This window comes from Meriones unguiculatus, chromosome 12 (genome assembly GCF_030254825.1).
Source record: "Meriones unguiculatus strain TT.TT164.6M chromosome 12, Bangor_MerUng_6.1, whole genome shotgun sequence".
In the NCBI taxonomy this organism is placed as follows: Eukaryota; Metazoa; Chordata; class Mammalia; order Rodentia; family Muridae; genus Meriones; species Meriones unguiculatus.
In genome coordinates, this window is record NC_083360.1 from 86,910,423 (window position 1) to 86,930,808 (window position 20,386).

Here is a 20,386-nt window from a genome sequence, read left to right on the forward strand (position 1 = left end):
GAATGTTATCTCTGGAGTATGGCATTGCTGTCGCGCTTTTGCTTTTAATTAATCAATGTGTAAGCGTGAGTACGCTGTCTCTCTCACTCACGTATGGCATGTGTGCGGGGCGACCAGGGAACAACCTGTGTGCATCAATTCTTTCCTCATACCATGTGGTCCCAGACAACTGAACTCAGGTCATCAGCTGCGATGACGGGGCCCCTACCCACTGAGCCACCCCATCAACCCTGCTGTTGCAATTTCGATCTCACATCAGCTGGGATCGACGGTATAAGACTTGTGCAAGACTGGGGCTGTCAACATCCTGTCAAAAGAGGAAAGAGAGCCCTCGAGCTTTCCCCAACCAGGACCTTTGGACAGATAATGGTATTGAAGTGGGGGCTGGGGCTGGGGAGAAGGGAAGCCATGAGGCTCCACCCCTCCCTGAGTTTCCATAGGGACTTGATGGTTGCTGAGGGAGGGAGAGACATTTGTTTTAGTGGTTTAGTCACTGATATAAAGAGCCCATGCTTCTACAAACAGTTCCTCTTCCAGGACCCTACAAGTAACCCTGATGAAAATCATCACTTGTGTGTGTGTGTGTGTGTATACATATATATACCTATATACACACATACATATACACATATATACTGTGTATACATATATATACATACATATGGAACTAGGTGGGTGGAGAAAGAGAAAGGGAAGCAGCAAGAGCAGAAGAGGAGAACAGGAAAGGTACTGGGGATGCCTATAATAAAACCTATTATCATGTGCAGTCACATATGCTAATTAAAGGGAGAATATGGGGTTTTTTAATATAATGATTATCCTCCTACATTTTTTTCTGAGAATTGTTCACACCTCTTTCTCATTGGGATGATATTTTCTTTTATTATTATTATCACTACTACTATTATTTATTACAGTTTATTCACTTCTTTCCTTTTCTCACCCAGGACACAGCCGGGCAAGAGCGGTACCGGACCATCACCACAGCCTATTATCGTGGGGCCATGGGCTTCATTCTGATGTATGACATCACCAACGAGGAGTCCTTCAATGCTGTCCAGGACTGGTACATACCAACTTCATTCATTAATTCCTTCGCCAGACTGTTCACGACAACCTAGCCTGTGCTAAGCCTGTGCTATGTGTTAAGGGAAACCAGGTGAATCAGTCGTAGCTCCTGACTTTAAGATGTCCCCACATGAGAGGAGAAATCAGACCAGGAGGCAGACCATGAAAATGTCACGTGACAGGTGTCAGCCTACTCTGCTCTTTGTTGCTGCCATGAAACACTGACCAAAAGTAACCTGGGGAGAAGAGGGTTTATTTCATCTTACAGCTCACTGGAGGCAGGAACTGAAGCAGAGACCACTGAGGAACACCAAGCTTACTGCCTTGCTCCCCAAGGCTTGCTCTCTCCAGGACCACCTACCCAGGGGTGGCACTGCCCACAGTGGGCTGGTCCTCCCGCATCAGCCATTAGTCAAGAAAATACCCTCCCCCAGACTTACAAGCCGGTCTGACGGAGGCATCCATCTCCTCAGCTGAGGCGCCCTCTTCCCAGAGGGCTCTAGTTTGTGTTAAGTTGATGAAGACTGGCCAGCATCAGCCCTGTACCGACAGAGATGTGGGACCCAGCAGGGCACTCTCTCTGATCCAGCTGCTGGAGTCAGGAAAGGCATCTTGGGGTTGAGGACAGGTATGCTAATTTAGGAGGAATAAACAGGAGTTAGCCTGAGGGACAAAAGGAATTCCAGAAAAAAAAAAAAAGGATAGATATGCAAAGATGAGAAAGTAGGTGAGAGGGTAAGAAAACTGTAGGTCATGGGAGCTTTTGTGTTTGGGGGTTAGACTGTTTGGATTTTACCGTCTACGCCATGATTTAGAAATGAACTAGTTCCCAGGTTCTGTTTCAGGATGGCCCCTCTGGCTACGTAGCCCACGTAGCACCTCTATCACTGGGCCGGGCTTGGAGTATAGTATATCCAGACCAAGTTCAGAAGGCTTCCGTTTGCAGTGGAGCCGTCACAGCGCTCCAGAGACACAACCTCGGAGACCCTGATGTCTTCTTGGGGCATCAGTGACAGGGAAAAGGGAGACCCGTGAGGACGAGGCTCCGAGGCCCAGCGTCCTAGTCAGTAGAGGACAGAAGGTGGGGTGTCTGTACCTACACTGTCCTTTGGCAGCAGAGGCCTGAGTGAGCCAGGGAGCTAGCAAGTGTTGGCCGGCACCAATCTTGCCTCCACTCCCCAACCTGTCCTTTCCTCCCGTGGTTTCCTCTTTCTCCTTAGTCTTTCCAGTTATAATTTCCCTTCCGCCCATCTTTGCCCACCTTCCCCGTGTCTCCCCACGCCTCCTGAGGAGTGACCAGCTCTGTCTTCGTCACCATGCTGCTCCTTTCCTGTCTGCCATGACCCCCCTCCTTCTCTCCATCAGTCCCTGCTCATTCTGCCTCAGGAACACGGTGATTTTAACACCTGGTGATGGTTTTCTAAGAATAACCTGAGCTCGGAGCTAATCTGGGAGCTGAGAGAGGCTGGGGGGAGGGGGGGAGGGGAAGGTGAAAGGGAGAGTGAAAGACAGACCAGGGGTTGGCTTCGGGTTTGGGTCCGAAGGTTGAGTGTCCCCCTCTCCCATGTACCTGTGAGTCTGCCTTCCAAACAAGTTGGTCCCAGCCACCCAAAGCCTAGTACCCAGAGCAGAGACTGGCTCCCTGTGAGCTCACCGTGATTGCTGGCTGAGTGAATCCTGTCTCTTAAGGGAACAGTCGGCTTTTCACTGGCTTCACTAATGAAGCCAGTGGTGGGGCTGGCCTGAGGAACAGAATCAGAACTATGACCAGGCTGGAGCTAGGGTCCAGTTGGACTGGATGTTGATGTCAGGTAGGGCCAGAGTCAAGCTGTGCCTCAGGCACTGCCACCCTCTCTGCTCTGTGTCCGCCACTGGAGGCTGGCATTGCAAAGATGAAGAGGCCTGTCCCTGCCCCCTGGGAAAGACTTCAGGCAGGTAAAAGGGATACCACGGTGGAGGGGCCGGGAACTGAAGGGACATGACACCTGAAGGGAGAGTTAGATAGAGAATTAGGCCCGTTCCCCGCACCCCAAAAATGTGTACTGTGCAAGGTCCTTTGTTGTTCTTCTAAAATTTTTCTAATTATAGAAGTTATATACCTGTCTACGTTTTTAAAAGTGTGAAGAACAAATATTTGAAAAGTATCTCTTAAAGGTTTCATGATCCAGCTGGACGGTGGTAGTGGACCTCAAATATCTGAGAGATTAAGGCAGCAGAATCTCTGTGCGTTGGGGCCAGACTGGACTACACAGAGAGACCCTGTCTCAATAACAAACATCTCATCATTGAGCTGAGAGCTCAAATCTGAAATCTTGGAAACAGGAGGGGCATTGAATTGGAGGCCAACCTGTGCCACATACTGAATTCCAGTCCACCCTGGGCTCCAGTGATACTCTATCTCAAAGAAAACAAAAATACAAAAAACAAACCAAGAACCAAAAATCAAGTCTGATAGGCATCCTGTATGAACGGGACTACCTGCATCTCCTAAGGGCATGTGCAGCTGGGCCAGGATTATATGCAACTGGTAGGTGAGTGAGAGAGACAGACAGACAGACAGACAGGGAGGCAGACAGAGACAGAGACAGAAAGAGTATGTGTGTGCCTAGGAGAAGGGGGAGTGGCTATAATCTCAGCTCTGATGGCCCTTTCTCCACTCCTCCATGAGCAAATCTTAAACAGTGAGTTACAGTTAGGAACTGGAGTTATGAACGGCTGTGAGCCACCTTGTAGGCCCTGAGAACCAAACCTGGCCCCTCTCCAAGAGCTCTTAGCTGCTGAGTTACTTCCCTAGCCCCTGCCTCCGTTTTTTAAATTTTATTTTGTTTTTCAGGTCTTTTGAGACAAGGTCTGTCAATGTAGTCCTGGCTGTCTTAGAACTCACTCTGTAGAGCAGGCTGGGCTCGAATTCACAGAGATCTGCCCGCCTTGCCTCCCAAGTGCCGGGATTAAAGTCATAAACCACCACACCCTGCTCAATTTTTTTTTTTAATTTAAAAACGCTGTCTCTCAGTGCCATATATTCAGCCAAGATTTGATTGTTTGTGTAAACATAAAATAAGCAAACAAATCCATCCCAGGATGCAGTTTACTTCAGTCTTTAGTGAATGGTAAAATTACGCATCTATTTGCACCAACGAGCTGTTTTACAGTAAACTTCTTTGTGATTTATCATCTGGAGATGTCTAGTTCGTTTATCTAGTTTAAATACCTACACCCCTGACATCACTTAAAGGTTTCTTGGCTGAAAGAAGCCGTAAGCGGCTGAGTTTGAGACCTGTCCAAAGGAATCCCAACATCTCTAATCTCCTGCGAGCAGACCATCCGAGGCGCTCTGATTCCAGGATCCCTGCCAGATGGCGTTCCCGAACAGCCTTTAGCGGGTGAAGCAAAAAGGTGGGGGATGACTGATTGCTGTCTTTCCCTCTGTCTCTCTCTCTCCTTAGGGCCACTCAGATTAAGACCTACTCCTGGGACAACGCGCAAGTTATTCTGGTGGGAAATAAGTGTGACATGGAGGAAGAAAGGGTGGTCCCAACCGAGAAGGGCCGGCTCCTTGCAGAGCAGCTCGGTATGTATACGACATGGATGTAACGTACTGTGTTTATGTGTGTGCGCATGTGTGTGCACATGTGTGTGCCTGTAGGTGCCTGTGCACTCGCGTGTGTGTGCATGTGTGTGTGCACGTGTGTGCACATGTGTGTGTGCATGTGTGTGCACGTGTGTGCACATGTGTGTGTGTGCACATGTGTGCACACGTGGACATGGCATAAATACGGAACAAGAGTGGGCTTTATTTGTGACATCAGGGTAGGCTGTGATTCTAAATAATGTTCCTCTGTGCCTATGTTTACTGCTCTATATTTAAGTCATGTACATATGGACGCTGAGCTCATGATACTAGGGAACTCATCATTTGTATTTTTTTTTCTTATAGTGACTATATGAATAAAATTTAAATACGTCAACATTGTTTTTAAACTAGATCTATCCAGAAAGGAGTTGAGATCGATTATTAAAAATAACTGTCGTGTGGGAATGAAAAGAAAAAAATAAAGGAGCAAGTTTTAGCAAGGGTAGGAGGGAGATGAGAGAAGGGATAGATGTGCGGGCCCCAAGTTCCCGGGCGCCAGAACCAGCAAGATGTGGGCCAAAGTATTGTCTTAGGGCTTCCTAGCAACCACTACAGAGAGCGAGCGAAGCACAATGTGTTCTGTGTGCCGCATGCCCGTACTACGGAAAAACAAGCCTGCTGTTCCGGGTGAGCGTGTGAGCGGCACACACACACACACACACACACACACACACACACACGCACACGCTCCTCCCGTGGCACAGTGCTGGGCGGAATAAGCCTCTTCTCGACGTTTCCTCATGGAAATGGATGCCTCTCACCAAAACACAGTTCACAGCAAAAGTCAGCACCCGAAAAGGCAAAATCGTGCAGCTGGTTTGCAGCTCAGTGTTGCCTGCGCTCTTCAGGTTGGAAGCACTTCAACTCCCATGTTCCACTGTGGCCTAGAGGCCCAGGTGTGTTCCAGTGTCCTGTGCCTGTCTTTGCTGGGGAGGTCAGCGTGTGTGTGTGTGTGTGTGTGTGTGTGTGTGTGTGTGTCACTGCCATGTCTACAGAACATTTACAGTCTTCTTCTAGAGACTGGATGGGATTTTAGGCAGTTTTCCTACAAATTGGTCACTCTCAGTGGCTTTGTTGTTGAGGAATGGAGAGATTTAAGTCAGACTCTGCCATTCTGGAGCACAGATGTTGGGTTTACACAGATGTTTGGGGTTTTCACAGATGTTGGGTTTATAGCTGGGTAAACTCTATGGTATGCAATTGTGAACTGCGCCTGCGTGCGTGTCCACTGCTTGCCCCTCCTCTCCATTCCCATTAACCAAGACAGTCTGGACCAGAGATGAGTGACGCCTAAGTGCTCAGTAGCAGGACCGGGAGGTCAGCACAACCTCACCTGGGGTTGTGCTGCTCCTTTATCAGAGAGCGTCTCCTCTAGTTCCCGGAACATAAGCCTGTGCTGAAGCACACAAGTGTGTACGCTTCCAACCTGCGACCCCTAAGGAGCCTGGCAGAATACAGACCACAGATAGGGGAAGAAGGAGGTGTTGGGGATAGCCTCGGTGCCTCAGACAGACCAAGGTGACCCACCTCTGTGCTACACAGCCTCCTGCGTTTGCCCCTACTGTTCACCTGAGCGCGTCTGTTTACACACTTAGCTTTCCTTCCGTTCCCTGAGAACAGGAAATGTGTATGGTTTGTAAGGATGGAGCTTAGGGTAAATATTCATATATTCCATCTGTTTATTGGAAACTATGTCTTGAGAGCCAGGGAGACGGCATAGCAGGGAAGGCTCCTGCCATCAACCCCGACAATTTGAGTTCAGGCCTCCAACACACACGCATGCACACACTACACAAATATTTTTTAAAAGAATAATTTACACTGAGCATATACTCTGAGTCATGTTCTGCCCTGGCATTAAGGATGTAATTAATGGGACCATATGTCATTTCCTCTGTCAGGAACTAACAAGGACAGAGGTACTAAACAAACCATTTTATAAACAAATAAAAATTATATACGTGGGTGAATTGTACAGTGTGCAAATTACACCCCAAGAGTGATTTCTGATTAATTCTGATTAATAATCTTATTATGACAACTAATAAAACTCTTCAAACTAAAACATTTTAAAAATAGAAATTTTAGAATACATTTTTGAAATGAAAATATAATTACATTTCCCCCATCCCTTTCCTTATCATAGCTCCTCTCAGCACCCCCTTGCTCGCTCTCAAATGCATGTTTATATATATGGCTATGTATATATATATATATATATATATATATATATATATCCTGCTTAGTGCATACAATGTTTTTGTAGATACATATTTTCAGGGGTGACCACTTGATCCTAGATAACCAATTGGTGTTTTCTTCTCTGGGGAACACTAATTTCTTCTGTTCTCAGCTTTCCTTAGGTATCTGTAGTTCTAGAGCTGAATCCCTATGAGCTTATTAAGTCAAATGGAAAATTTCTAAACAACCTAAAAACTAATCCTGGTGAATTTCCTGGGATCTTATCCTGCCTCTCTACAGCTATCCCCAAAGAGAAATGTCACAATGGCTCAGAACAGGGCAGACATTTGTTAGTCTCCAAACAGTCTCCTTGGAGGAGGACACACCTAGATAGAGAACTCTTGACCCTTGTCCAGCGGGTGGCTGCTTCGCTGTTCTTAAAGAACGAGCCGTTTCATGGGGCTCACTGTAGAGTGCTTGACATCCCCAATGAAAACCTTGCCAGGATGCTCGGCTGGGCCCTCTGCTCTAGCTTCATTCTCTCTTCAGGAGCTCATCTCTTTCAAAGGTTAAATTCCAAGCTTCGGGAAGAACACCCACACCCAAGGGAGAGAAGCGGGGTTTTTGTTTTGTTTGTTTTGTTTTGGTTTGGTTTGGTTTTTTTTGCAGGAGTTGGGGAGCTATGAATCTGAAGCTTAGAGAAGCTACCCAATCCGCCACACAGCATCTGATTACAAGAGGAGGCTAGGGGAACCTGTCAAGCTGAGAAGTACAGAGTGCAGCGGTGCCCTGGGGCTGGTGGACTTCCCAGTTCCATAATTCAGTGGTCCGCTGGCTGCAGCAGCACTGCTCTCTGCCTCACGGCACTCCCTTCCTCTCAGCTCACTCCATCAAGCTACTGACACAGGCCAACAACTAATGCTTGAAGCTGTTCGTGGCCTCTGTCCTCGCTAAGTCCCCGGGACCTGAGTGAGGCTTTAGACACCAAGGTCGGTGGATCTTCGGGGGTACGGAGAACGTTTCTTCCACCCAGAAGTATGACATAGGGTGTTTGTCTCCATGTGCCCCTCAGAAAAGGGCTTCTCAGTCCCTTTCTTGGGTCTGATTTAGGATGATGCTTATGATGAAAGAGAAATGCGCCTACAAAGGAGAGTTTTGTTTGTTTTTGTTTTAAGACAGGGACACATAAATCCCAGGAAGGTCTTGAACTTGCTATAGAGCCCAGGATCCTGCCTCCACTTCCCCAGCGCTAGGACCACAGGCATGCACCTCTCTAGCTGGCTTTACTCGGCGCTAGGACTGAGCCCAGGCGCTCATGCATGTTAGATTAGCCCATTCCCAGCCTGAGCTCCATCCTCGGCCCTAAGACATAGAAGTAATGCAGGCAGGTTCAGTACTCAAGCTTAGCCTTTGCACCCAAACTCTTTATTTTATTTTATCTTTCCAGTGAACTTTTATTGGCAGTTGCACCATGATTCAGGGTCCCATCGTAGACTCAGGTACCCATTTACCACGTGGGGAGAGGGACAGAGGAGAGGTGGGCAGAGCCAGGTACATCTTCCCAGCCAACGTGGCCTCTGTTCCGGGTACCGCTCAGGACCTATCACCTCTTTTCCATCATCACCTTCACACGGAGATGGAAGCCCAGGTAGTTCTGCCAGCAGTTCGAGTCTGATTTCTCTTCAAATGTGCACCACCGGTTAGCACATTCGTGGGATTCCTTTACTTTCTTGTTGTGGTAACACATCGCTTGAGTCAGCTTTTGCGAGGAAGGTCTATTTCTCCTTGACTTAGGTCGGGCCAAGCCTCAGTTGCTGGAAGCGCTCACAGGCGGATGGCGATGGTCAGTTGAAGAGAGGGCGTGAACTCTCTGCCATAGCTCTTGATGATGGGTCCTGGGCACAAAACAAACGGGCTCCCTGCTCATAAGATACTCATGACCAGAGAAAGAAAACCATATATATATATTTTTTTTTTTTAAAGCATCTTTATTGAGTTTAACTTTCGTCATTTCCTGTGCCCCCCTCTGGGAAGGAGGACTAACGTAGTCAGGATGTGTTTCCTCGGAGCCTGGCTTCTGGTTGAGCCCAGCTATGGGGCCAAAGACTGGGAAACGGGAGAACTCATGCCACCCTCTCCCTTGGCAAGCTATGTCAGCAGGCTCTGCTGCTCCTGCTCCCTGCTCCCATGATTCTCCTTCCTTTGCCTCTTGTCATTTCATAAGTATTTTCATTTGCTGATGAGCTCTAGGTTTCTCTCATTCTGTTTTTCTCCTCGATTCCGTCACCATGCATCAAGCCAAACTACTTCTGATTTAAATGTGATGCCATTCCCGTTTTTTTGGTTGGAATCTAGCAGAAACAGTGCTGTTGAGTGCCATAGGGGGGCGAGAAGGCTGTCTGGGATCGGTTCTTCTACAGAAGAATGATGGAGATGGTTACCAGTGGGAACGGGAGAGTAACAGCAGGAGCGGAGGTTCAGATGAGCAAACGTTGATGCTTCGGCAGCGTGGTGTAAGAAGAGGAAGCCAAAGAAGCAGAAAGGTTCTATGCCGTGCTGGCTGGCTGAGGCTTTGATGCGGTTTGAATGTTCACCTTGACTGAAAGTCCTCAGGCTGGTAGTGTTGGGAGGAACTTGGGCCTTTGAGTTGTGCTCTTAGACAGTTCTCCTATGGACACTTTTTTAAAAAGATAGTCCAGGCTGGCCCTGAACTCCTGATCTCCTCCCTCCACCTCTCAAGTGCTGGAATTACGGGTGTTAACCACTATCCCTGTATTGAAAGGCTTGATAGAAAAGTGGTAAGCCTTATCTTCCCAGGTCTCTACTTCATGGTCCAAGGCTTGCTCTTCCTACCATTACTGGCTATGAGATAATCAGCTAAAGCTAAAGGGCAGCCATTACCACAGAGCCTTCGCTAGGCTCTTCAAACTTTGGAGCTCCTGAATCAGGAGCCACATAAATTATTTTCTTCACAAGTAGTTTCACTCAGGTATGCTATCATAGTGATTTTTTGACACAAAGTCAAAAAATCCAGGGTCTTGGGTTTTAGGCCAATGAGCTGATACGAGCTCCTCAGACTTCTTTTGGTTCCAGTGACACAAATTAGGAGAGCACAGCCGAAATAAAATGGGAAAAGATGTTAAAAAAAATGAACAGGTCAGGGGATATAGCTCAGTGATAGTGTTTGTCTAGTGAGAGGCTCTGAGTTCAACTTCCTTTTTTTCTTTTTTTTAAGGATACAGCTTTACAGAAATATCCTTTTCCCCCCATTTTTAAAAATTATTTATACACTGTTCTGCCTGCATGTGCGCCTGTACACCAGAAGAGGGCACCAGATCTCATCATAGATGGTTGTGAGCCACCATGTGGCTGCTGGGAATTGAACTCAGGACCTTTGGAAGAGCAGCCAGTGCTCTTAACCTCTGAGCCATCTCTCCAGACCTCTAAGTTCAATTTTCAACACCACAAAGTAAAAACAAACAAAAAAAAAACATGGCAAAATATGCCCATAACTTTGCTGTCTACTGCTTGCTGTCCTGATGCTTGGGAGGTTGAGCCAAGAGGACTGCAAGTTTGGGGCTAGCCTGGGCTACGTTAATAAGACATGGTGTGGGAACTGGGATCCAGGAAGGGGTGAGAGAGACTGAATCATGAACCCAGGAAACAGACTGTGGAGAGCACATCAAGGTGCCGGTGTAAGCGGCAAACATTTTTACATAGCCTTTGGACCAATGGGGAATAGGCACCAGCTCTGGGGTAGCCAACCTTCCCACTGGCACTATGGGAGGTGCCAGGCCGCCAGCCCCCGACGGAACTCCCGAGGAGATGGGGGAAGCAGCCACCACCCTGTTCTGGGCCCGTTCTGAGTTCTGCTAGTTTGCTAGGATCCTCTATTCTGTGTCATTCGGTATGGCAGCTGACGTGGGCACTTGCACTGTTTCAGAGGTTATGGAAGCCTCCCTCACTGTCTGCCGGGCTGCACCCAGGGGCCACAGCGCCCACACCATGGCATTAGGCAGATTGTTTTTATGACATAGTACATGAGAAAGAGGGTAAGCCTAGGCTAGGAAGAACAGCCAGCACCTAGCAAAATCAGGAGTTGAAGGTTCCTAAGTGATGGAGATTCAAAGGTATAGGCAGGGTAGAGAGGGACCCTAACAGTAGAGGGAAGCATGCAGGGGCAGGTGGCGGGAGGAAGTGAGGGCAGCTGCTTGCCAGTCTCCAGACAGAATCTGAGGTCACGCTGAGAAGCAGATGTGGGCTCCAGCTGTGGGTCTCTAGCCAGTGGCTTTGGCGATCTGGATAAACCAAACAATCTGGAAATGGGGACCGTTTCAGATTCAGTTGAGGACTGGACTCCATTAAAGACAGCCGAAGTTCCATTGTTCTGAAGCCAATTAGAGGGAGGAAGGGACCGGGGTGGCTAGTCTGCTTAATTGGTTGTCATCTTCACTAGACTCCCAGCTCCTGAAACACTTCAGTAATGAGGCAGAGGAAAAGGTTACCGCCTGGGCCTGCTAATAAAGAGCCTTCCAGAACCTGACAGAAATTGAAGGTGCCCTGCAGGCTGTGCTGAGCTGACTAGGCCCGAGAGGTGGGAGCTTGAAGCCAAATTTGCAGACTCTGGGTACTTTTGAAACAACGGCAAAGACATTCTATCAGGCCTCCATGTTTGGTCTCCCACGGAGAGACCGTTAGCCTGTTTTTCAGCCGTCATCGTCCTTTCAGCATATGGAGAGCTGTTTTCAGCCCCCTCTCCTGAGGTCACGCGGGTTTTTCCTGCCTGCTGTGTCAGACACGCACGTGTACCTCCCAGTCCTGCGTCTGTGTCCAGCTGGTGCCTGCCTCGGCATCACCATCCCCAAGACGCCTCGTCCAGCTCTCAGACTTGGTTGGTCCTCGGTATCCCCTGGCTTCCACTGTTCCAACGCTTACCACCATATCGATGCCTTCCTCTATACTGGACTGGGAGCTTGTGGAGGTGAGGGGCGACCTGTGAGTCACCTCAGTGTCCCTGGAGCACAGCACAGGTTCTGCCGGTGCCATGGCTATCGTGACCATCGCTGGCTACACCTGCAATGCTCCTTCCTACTTCGGCCATTCGGCCAACATCCACCAAGCTCCTACCCCTCCATTCCGGCTGGAGCACCAATGAATGGCTCAGTCCCTTCCCAGGGCTCTCCCAAGTCGGATGGATTTCCACCACATATGGGGGACAGGCCTTACGGCAGAGGAAACGGAAAGCCCTACCCCAGTCCTGTAGAATAAACAGTTCAGTGAATTCTGCTCAGTTCTAGCAGTAAAGGCTTGCATTCCCAATAACTTGCCTGCCTTTATTTCCCTTGCCATTTCTTCCCTCTCCTGCATTCCTCTTTGACCTCTGACTGCAGAGGTCAACAATTTGATGCAGAAATGTAATAGCTTGTTCTGTCACTGTTTCAAGTGAGAGTAAATCCGGGAGACATGCCATGGGTCCCTGCTCTCTCCCTTACTTTTGAGCTTTGATTTTCCAACCCCTGAAGAAGTGATAAGCCTGCCTTGCCTGCCTTCCTTCCCTCCCTCCCTCCGAAGGCTGTTTAAGATTCTGTTTGTGAGCTGTTAAGAACAATGCAGATATGCATGATTGAGACTCTAATGAGTCTTCAGAACTAGGTTTGATCTCCCCAGGTCCTTAGCACTTAGCAAAAGATTTGGCAAAATGTCAGCATTCCATAAAAATCTGCTGTGTTGATTGACCCTGAATGCTGAAGAAAAAGAGGGTTTCCCTGCCCCCAAAGTTGGGGGACCGTGGAATAGACTAGAGATTAGAGTGGGGTGAATTTCTCTGCATCCCATCCACATGACAGTCACTTCCCGTACCTCCCCGAGAGGCAGGTGTGATCACCCTCACCTACAGATGAAGACGTGGAGGCTGAAAACAATCAGGCTGCCTGCCCGTGCTGATAGAAATACACTGAAATGTAGGCTGGCTTCCAGGCCTCCTCCCACTGCCCACCTGTATTTTGTGGCCACCTCTAGTCAGTGTTAATTCCTCAGAAAGGATTTGTGGCAGGCCTTGACCTGTGTCTTCATCTTCATCCACACTGATGGTGGAAACGTAATTCCTGCTTCCTCTGTTAGCCCCTTTCCTAGGCCAGCTAGTCAGAGGACCAGGGAATCCATTTTTGCGGTCTTCATTAAGGAAGAGCTGTGTGCTAGAGGAGTCTCTGAAGCTGCTGGGTACCTGAGGCCTGAAGATAATGAGCCAGCAGCTGCCTCTTTCTTCTTCACATGTCTGCAATTAGCAAGTGCTTCCTTAGTTGGCTGTTCTCAGGTCAGGAAATAGGCCATAGGAGAGGGCTTCAGCTGGAGGTGAGCTGGCAGAAGGAGTGAGAGCCTTCAAGCTGTGAGGCCAGGGAAAGGGAGCCTTGTTTGTACCTGGGCTTCAAGCTTTCAGTAGATGACAGCGTAAGAAGAAGGGGGAGGTGGAAAGCGATCTCTTCTTTATGCGAGGTGATAAACCAGGGGAGAGAGATGGAGAGGTGAAAGGGCAGGATGAAAGAGTGTCAGAAAGAGCTGTCACTGTAAGAGGCAGCTTTCCGACAGCAATTTACCCTTTGTCTCACTCTGTCCTCCCAATCGCTCTCTGTGGGAGGCCTATAATTCCCACCTGACAAATGAGGAGTCTGAGAATCAGAGAGGTTAAATGATTCAGACAAGTGTGGTAGCTTGCCCAGACTCAGACTACGTGGCAGATAAAAGCAAACAGTTATGTAAAAAAAAAAAAAAAAAAAGGAAAGGAAAGGTTGGTGTATTCTCACTGGCCTGTGATCGCAGTTACTTGAGAGGCTGAGGGAGAGGATCACGAGTTCCAGGCCAGCCTGAGCGACAGAGTGAGTGCCAGACCAATCTGGGCTATTTGCTGAAACTCGGTCTCAGAAACAAAACAAAACAAAGAGGGAGAAACCCCCCCCACACACACATACAGTGGCAGACAGGATTGAATTGAATGATGGAGAACAAAGAGAAGAGGAGCAGGGCTGTGTATAGATGTCGGAGCCAGGGAACCCTGAGACCAAACTCAGTTCCCACCAACAGCCTTGTGGAGCTCCACAATCTCCTGGAACATTTATCTTCCAGTGTATCAGTGTATAGGCTGGGATGCTGATACTTACCCATGAGGCTGCTGTGCAGGTTCAATGGGAGGGTATCTGTAAAGTTTCTAGCTTGGTGCATGGCATAGACGAGATGCTAAGGGTACCAGAAGAGAAAGCCTGAGGCTTCAGAAGGGGAAGAGCAAATAGAACTTGTCCTCCAGAGCCCAGACTAGAGCTTGGAAGGATGGAGTGAGGAGGAGGTGAAGAAAGAAGAAGCAAAGGTCCCCAACGGGACTGGGCATGTGTGGAGTTGATGGCAGAGTGCCTGCCTGGGGTGTGCAGGGCTCTAGATGCTATCCCCAAGCAGGACAAAAGCAACAAAGTCTAGAAGCCGGGTTTCCCCACGGGGGCTTTTCCTTACCATGACGCGCCAGCTTGCTTCCCCCAGCTGTAGGTGATCTGAAGAGCACATGGCTGGCATCCCTTCCCTTCCTTCCCCCAGCCACCACCTGCACGGAGAGTGAGCTCAAGGATTAGCCAAATGCTTTGGACCTGTGAAGCACTCAGGTTCCATACACAGGCACCCACTCTTTCAGCTCACACCTGACATCCCCCACATCCCTCCCAAGGCACCAGGCTATACAAGTCACAGGCGTTTCAGCTCAGTTCACGTTGAAGGAATTCTGCAAGGTAGACAACAGGATTTTCATTTGCAAACCAGGAAGTTCATTTGTCAGCAGAATGAATGATTTGCCCAGGATTAAATAGTCACTGGTGGAGCCAAGATCTACGTGGCTTTAAAAGGTGTTGGGGCAGCCAGGCGTAGTAGCACAGGCCTTTAATCCCAGCAGTCAGGGAGGCAGAAGCAGGCAGATCTCTGTGAGTTCAAGGCCAGCCTGGTCTACAAAGTGAGTCCAGGACAGCCAGGGCTACACAGAGAAATTCTGTCTCGAAAAACCAAAACAAACACACAAACAAAAACTGAAACGTGTTCCGGCAACCCTTGACCCTTACACAGAACCCTCTGTGCATGGACTTAGTCCTCCCTGCTTCATGCCTGAGCTCTGACATCTCTTTTTCTCCCTAGGGTTTGACTTCTTTGAGGCCAGCGCCAAGGAGAACATCAGCGTGAGGCAGGCCTTCGAGCGTCTGGTGGATGCCATCTGTGAGAAGATGTCCGACTCGCTGGACACAGACCCCTCCGTGCTGGGCGCCTCCAAGACCACTCGTCTCTCGGACACCCCGCCCCTGCTGCAGCAGAACTGCTCATGCTAGGCCCCAGCCTCCCGTCTCCCCTCCTCACGCCCACTTACACCCTGCTTCTCTCTGTTACTGTCCGCTACCGACCCCAGGCAGGCAGGGGGCCCCAATTACAGATACCAGCGGCGCGGGCTACTGTGTGGGTGAAGGAGAGTCCTTTTAAACAGAAAACTCCCTTTTATGAAGGACGCTCACTACAGAGACTTGAAAAGGATCTTTTCTGCCCTTAAAATGAAAGTTCCTTCGTTTACCAAGACAGCCCTCCCACACTCACGCCTCAGGGGCTGGCCAGAGTGTAAAGTGAGGCCCACCCGCACAGCTAATCCTATTAAAGAAAATGTCTCCAAGTACAGCCCGCTTGCTTCCTGTCAGGCTCCCTGTGGGCATCTCTCTCTGAAAGCCACGCTTTGCTCGCTTTGCTGGGCAAAGCCCTGAGCCTGTTACCACGGATGCCCACAGGGCCTGGGCAGTTGCTGTGGTGACAGGACAGTCTAATCTCTGGAGAGCTCGGGCTCTAGCGTTGCTGAGGGAGCAGAGGCTGAGTCAGAAACACACTTGAAAGAACAGGATTTTTCATCTGCAAAATGTCAAAGGCCCCTGTCATCTAAAAGCACAAGGACAAGACGGGGAGAAAAGAGCAAGGCAGACAGGGCCGGGTCTCACCTCTTTAGCTGCTCTCTGCCTCACGATGTAGCCCTAAGCTTTCCTCAGACTTCCTATTTAATTCAGGTTGGCCTTGAACCTAATCCTCCCGCCTCAGCTTCCCCAGTGCTGGGACTACATGTGTGTAACATCACACCCAGTTTCTCCCGCTGGCTCTTGACTTTGGGAATGTCATAAAATCTGTCACTGATTCTTGCACTCCCAGAATCTGAAAAGTTTGAAGCCGTTGAGATCACTCCCAGATTTGTCTAGTTTGACCAGCGGGCTCCAAGGTTTCCGATTCTGACAGGCGGCTGCCAGGCATCACAGACAAATGTGTTCTGTGACCTGCGTGGCTTTGGGAGGGATCTGCCTACAGTGGCTGGGAGCGAAGGACCCACAGACGCAGGTACAGACAAGCTGGAATATGGTGGCTGCAGGCACCGAGGGAGACTGCCACCAGCAGCCGGAAACTCAGTGTCCTCCAGCTCAGCCAAGTGAGGAGGCAGGTTAGCTGATGGAGGCATGTGTGTGCATGCGGGTCTCTGTCCTGACCAGGCTCAGGCTGTAGATGCCAGCAGCAGGAAGCTGTGGTTGATACATCCTTAATGGACCAGGAAAAGGCCTTGCTGTTCCTACGGGTCCAAGGCACTGTGGTCTTGGGCATGGCTGTGCTAGTGTCAACAACACAGGTTCATTCTGAACTTTATCCCTTCCCCTCGAATCTCTCTTTTAAAATGTGCCTTCTATCAGACAGGAGCAGGGGCTCAAGCCTGTAAGCCTAGAGTATGGAAGGTTGAGGCAGAAGGGTCAGCTTTCCAGGCCAGCCTGGGCTGCAGATCCCTGTCCAATATATATATATATATATATATATATATATATATATATATATATATATAAAGCAAGCATGTCTTTTGGGCAAGCATCAGAGCTTTCAAAGTCAGGACCTATCTTTGTTTCAAACTGAAAATGATTCGTGGAAATCCTTCATCCTCCCATCCCGTCTGTCCTAGTGCCGCTGTTAGCAGTCTGTCCGTCTCCCCGAGTGTCCTTGGCTAAGAGCAAGAATCATGACCTACTATTTTCCAGGGTCAAACCTCCCTGTAAATCCATTCTTCACAGGGTCTTCCTCTCATCCTGCCCATTTCTTTAACCTGTCAGGCACTCCTGAGCATCCCAAGTGGAAAAGGTGAATCAAAGCAGACTAAATCCAAGGGGATATAATCCTGGAGCAGGGGGTGCAGGGGATGAGGAAAGCTGTACCCCCAGGTGTCACACCTCTGTCCTCTTTTTCCCTGGACTAGCATCTATCACAGAGATGGCTAACTCTGTTAAAGTCCCTTCATCAAAAGCTTGGGGAAGGGAGGAGTAAAATTTCCCTGAGGTGGTTAGCTCTTGGTTCTAGTTTGCTAGGGACACTGGAACATCCCTGTATTTTAGCTGAAATAATGACACGGAGCCACCCATAATCCCTGACGATCTTCCCAACCACAGCTCGACTCCATAGCCTCCCGCCCTAGTGTGTTACCTCAATATTCAGTGTGTATTTTAGGAGGAAAATATCTCAGTTTTCGGTGTTTCAAAAATCAGCTCATTGTACTGGAAAGGCACAGCTGGCATCGGGTCCAGTGATCAAATGAAAGAGCCAAACAGAGCCGGCTCCGTGAGTATGCTGCATTTCTTTGACACACTGGAGAAGACAGAGTTTAGGTTTGGAATTTAGGACGTCCGGACCTTGCCATCTCATCAGGGCTGCTGCTGGACATCACGCTTACATTGCACGAAACGTCGTTCCCAGCAACGTCTGTGTATTAACTTATTTATCTTGCTGACATTTTTTTTTTCCAAGGGAGTCACTTTAATCAGGCTCATTTAAAGATGAGGAAATGAGGCTCTGGTTTGCATAAGGTCACAATAATCAGCAAATGGTAGATTGGGGATTCAAACCCAGGAAGCCCATTCTAAAGTCTGTGCAGCGTTCTCCACCACAGCTCTTTCTGATAGATGTGATGTGACGCTTGGAATCCTGCCAGTGTCGGCAGATCCAAGCCAGCTTGAGAAAAGATGTCTGTCTGTGGTGTGCTAACAAATTGCTCAACTGCCCGGACTAATCTGAGGTGATGGATAGCCAGTGTTCGGCAGAGTTTCTGAGGCAACCAGATCCCATGGGCAAGGAACGCCCATCGTTCCTTAAGGCCAAGTGCTGACTTGGTCTGTGTCCCTGCCTCTGTGGAGCAATGCCTGAATACCTGTCTGGCTCCCAGGCAGAGACCTGAGCGGTCTCCATGCTCCAACCGTTGGCATCTTTGACTAAGGGAAACAAACACAAACAAACGGCAACAACAAGACAGTATATTCCCTTCTCAGGGCTTGGGTCCCCCCCGTGCTTTATACATTACACGGCTGCCAATGAGTGTCATGGAAGCTCACTGTTTTCTCTGTGCAAGGACACCCATCCACCTTAGCGCTGAAATGTCACATCGAAGTTCTCATAATGCCTGGGTGTTTCAGTGCCCATATTCAGTAATATTGCATGTCCAGGGAAAGGCTGAATCTTCTACTTCAGAAATTACTCAGAAGCCAGTCGAGGGAAGCCAAGCATCTTCGTGAACGACAGGAGTCAAGAGTCAGGCGCTGTTGAGCCAGCTCTTCTCCAGGCAACAGACAAACAGGCCTGCCTTCGAGATGGCAATCCCCCCCACCTCCCCGCCCTGCCCCGTGACCTCCTTTCTGTTTGGTGGAAGGCAGCCGCTTCCTGCTGATTGCAGCACAGCCTTCATCAATCACAGTAATAGCGCAATTAGCCACCAAGGCAGGAGCTGCATAAAATGTGTTAGTGGCAACTTGTCCCAGATTTCATCTTCCTAAACAAATAAAAGAAGGTTAAAAAAAAAATTGGCCTTTAAAGAGGTGAAAGTAGGCCAGAAGTGCTTCGAATCTGTTTTAAATGTAGGTGTGTCTGCAAATACAAAGTGATTCCTGACTTGTAATTGTTTCATTAGTGGGTAGAATTGTTCATTTGTGCTGGCCGCAGAGGGATACAGTGTATCTGGAGGACTCAGACCCATCAAATGTTAGCTAGAAAGTGGCTCAGAGGAGACCTTTTCCAGCCTATTTCCCAGGCGAGAAGACAAAGATTCGAGGGATGGGAGGAAATCCCCTAAACATCCAGTCCCTGAGTCATGGAGCCAGGACTAGGTCTTGGATGAGCTCAAAGAAGAAATTCACCTATTCCAAGTACCTCAGGGCCCAGTAATATTAAACACTGGACAAGTATCACAGATAAAAGACCAATGATCTCTGTCTGCCGGGCACTTATATTTAATGGTGATACTTAGAAGATCTTACGATATCATTATCCCCATTTGGCAGAGAAGGAAATGGACCTAGCAAAGCAAATGTGCCCAAGACAGCCTCTGGCACCATGTGAATCTACCCCTGTCTGAGTCATAGCCGTTCAGTTTTCTTCCTCACACTGAGGCAGTGTCTCCAGGTTTCTCCCTTGAACCCCTGCTCCTCACTTCCTTTGTGGCGTAGTTTTAGTACAGAGTGACAGGAGCACCCTTCAGGACCGACTCTCCCACCCACATGACCTGCCCCTGCTCCAAAGCTCCTTCCCTGGATATTGGGCTTCATGGGGTCTCTGAGGAATGTTTGCTCAACTTTGCCAAAGGTTTGAAAGAGAGGAAAGGAAGGAGAGCAATTAATGTCCCAGTTGGTGTCCCTCAATTTCAGATTCCTCATCCCAAGCCTAACCCGACCGACTACCCGCCAGAGCTGCACAACCAAGCAACTCGTGGTTTGTTAGTGTGTACCAGAGACTGGGCCGTGGGACACATGCTGTTGAGTTGTTTAAGATCTAAAGCTGTTGTATAAAGTATTCCTTCAGCAACTTAACACACACAAACACACACACACATACTAATGGCTTAAGAGAACAAACTGGTGTGTATGTGTCTGTGTCTGTGTGTGTGTGTGTGTATGTGTGTGTCTGTGTGTGTGTGTGTGTGTGTGTGTGTGTCTGTGTCCACATACGTGTGGAGGCCAGTGGCTGATGTCAGGTGTCTTCTTCCATAGCTTTCCTCTTTATTTTTTGAAATTTTCCCGAGAACCCAGCTCAGCTTTGGTGAGACTAGCTGACAATGGGGCCCAGCGAAGCTCCCAGCTCTGGGATTACAGGTGTGTAACAGCATGTCCAGCTTCTACATAAGTCCTGGAGATGACACTCAGGCTCTCGTGCGTCCGTGTCAAACACTTCGCCAACCGAGCAACACCCCAGCCCTCAGATGCACCACCCTTTGTACTAGGCTCTTATTAACTTATGATCAAAAACATACTGTTTCTTCTCTGGCTCTCAGTTTGCCCCCTTCCACACATCCTTCCAGCTCAAAAGTAAAAATTCTAATTTTTACCATCTAGCTTTGGGGAACGGGCTTGAAGTTTACTCAGGAGAACGCTTCCCCGGCAGGCCTGAGGCGTCCAGCCCAGCACTGCAGAAATCGGTGGTGATGGCAGCACGCACCTA

General features: G+C 48.9%; 1 protein-coding gene across 2 annotated transcripts in view; it reads left to right on the forward strand.

Moving 5' to 3' along the window:
* Rab3b (RAB3B, member RAS oncogene family) overlaps window positions 1–15,569 on the forward strand; it is a 58,311-nt gene extending 42,742 nt beyond the window's left edge. For both annotated transcript variants that reach the window (XM_021660659.2, XM_060366102.1), the window contains exons 3-5: window positions 948–1,066; window positions 4,515–4,639; window positions 15,047–15,569. In XM_021660659.2, the coding sequence (XP_021516334.1) occupies window positions 948–1,066; window positions 4,515–4,639; window positions 15,047–15,234 (432 nt within the window). In that variant the 3' untranslated portion in view covers window positions 15,235–15,569. The remainder of the gene's footprint in view (window positions 1–947; window positions 1,067–4,514; window positions 4,640–15,046) is intronic.
* The last annotated feature ends 4,817 nt before the right edge of the window (window positions 15,570–20,386 follow it).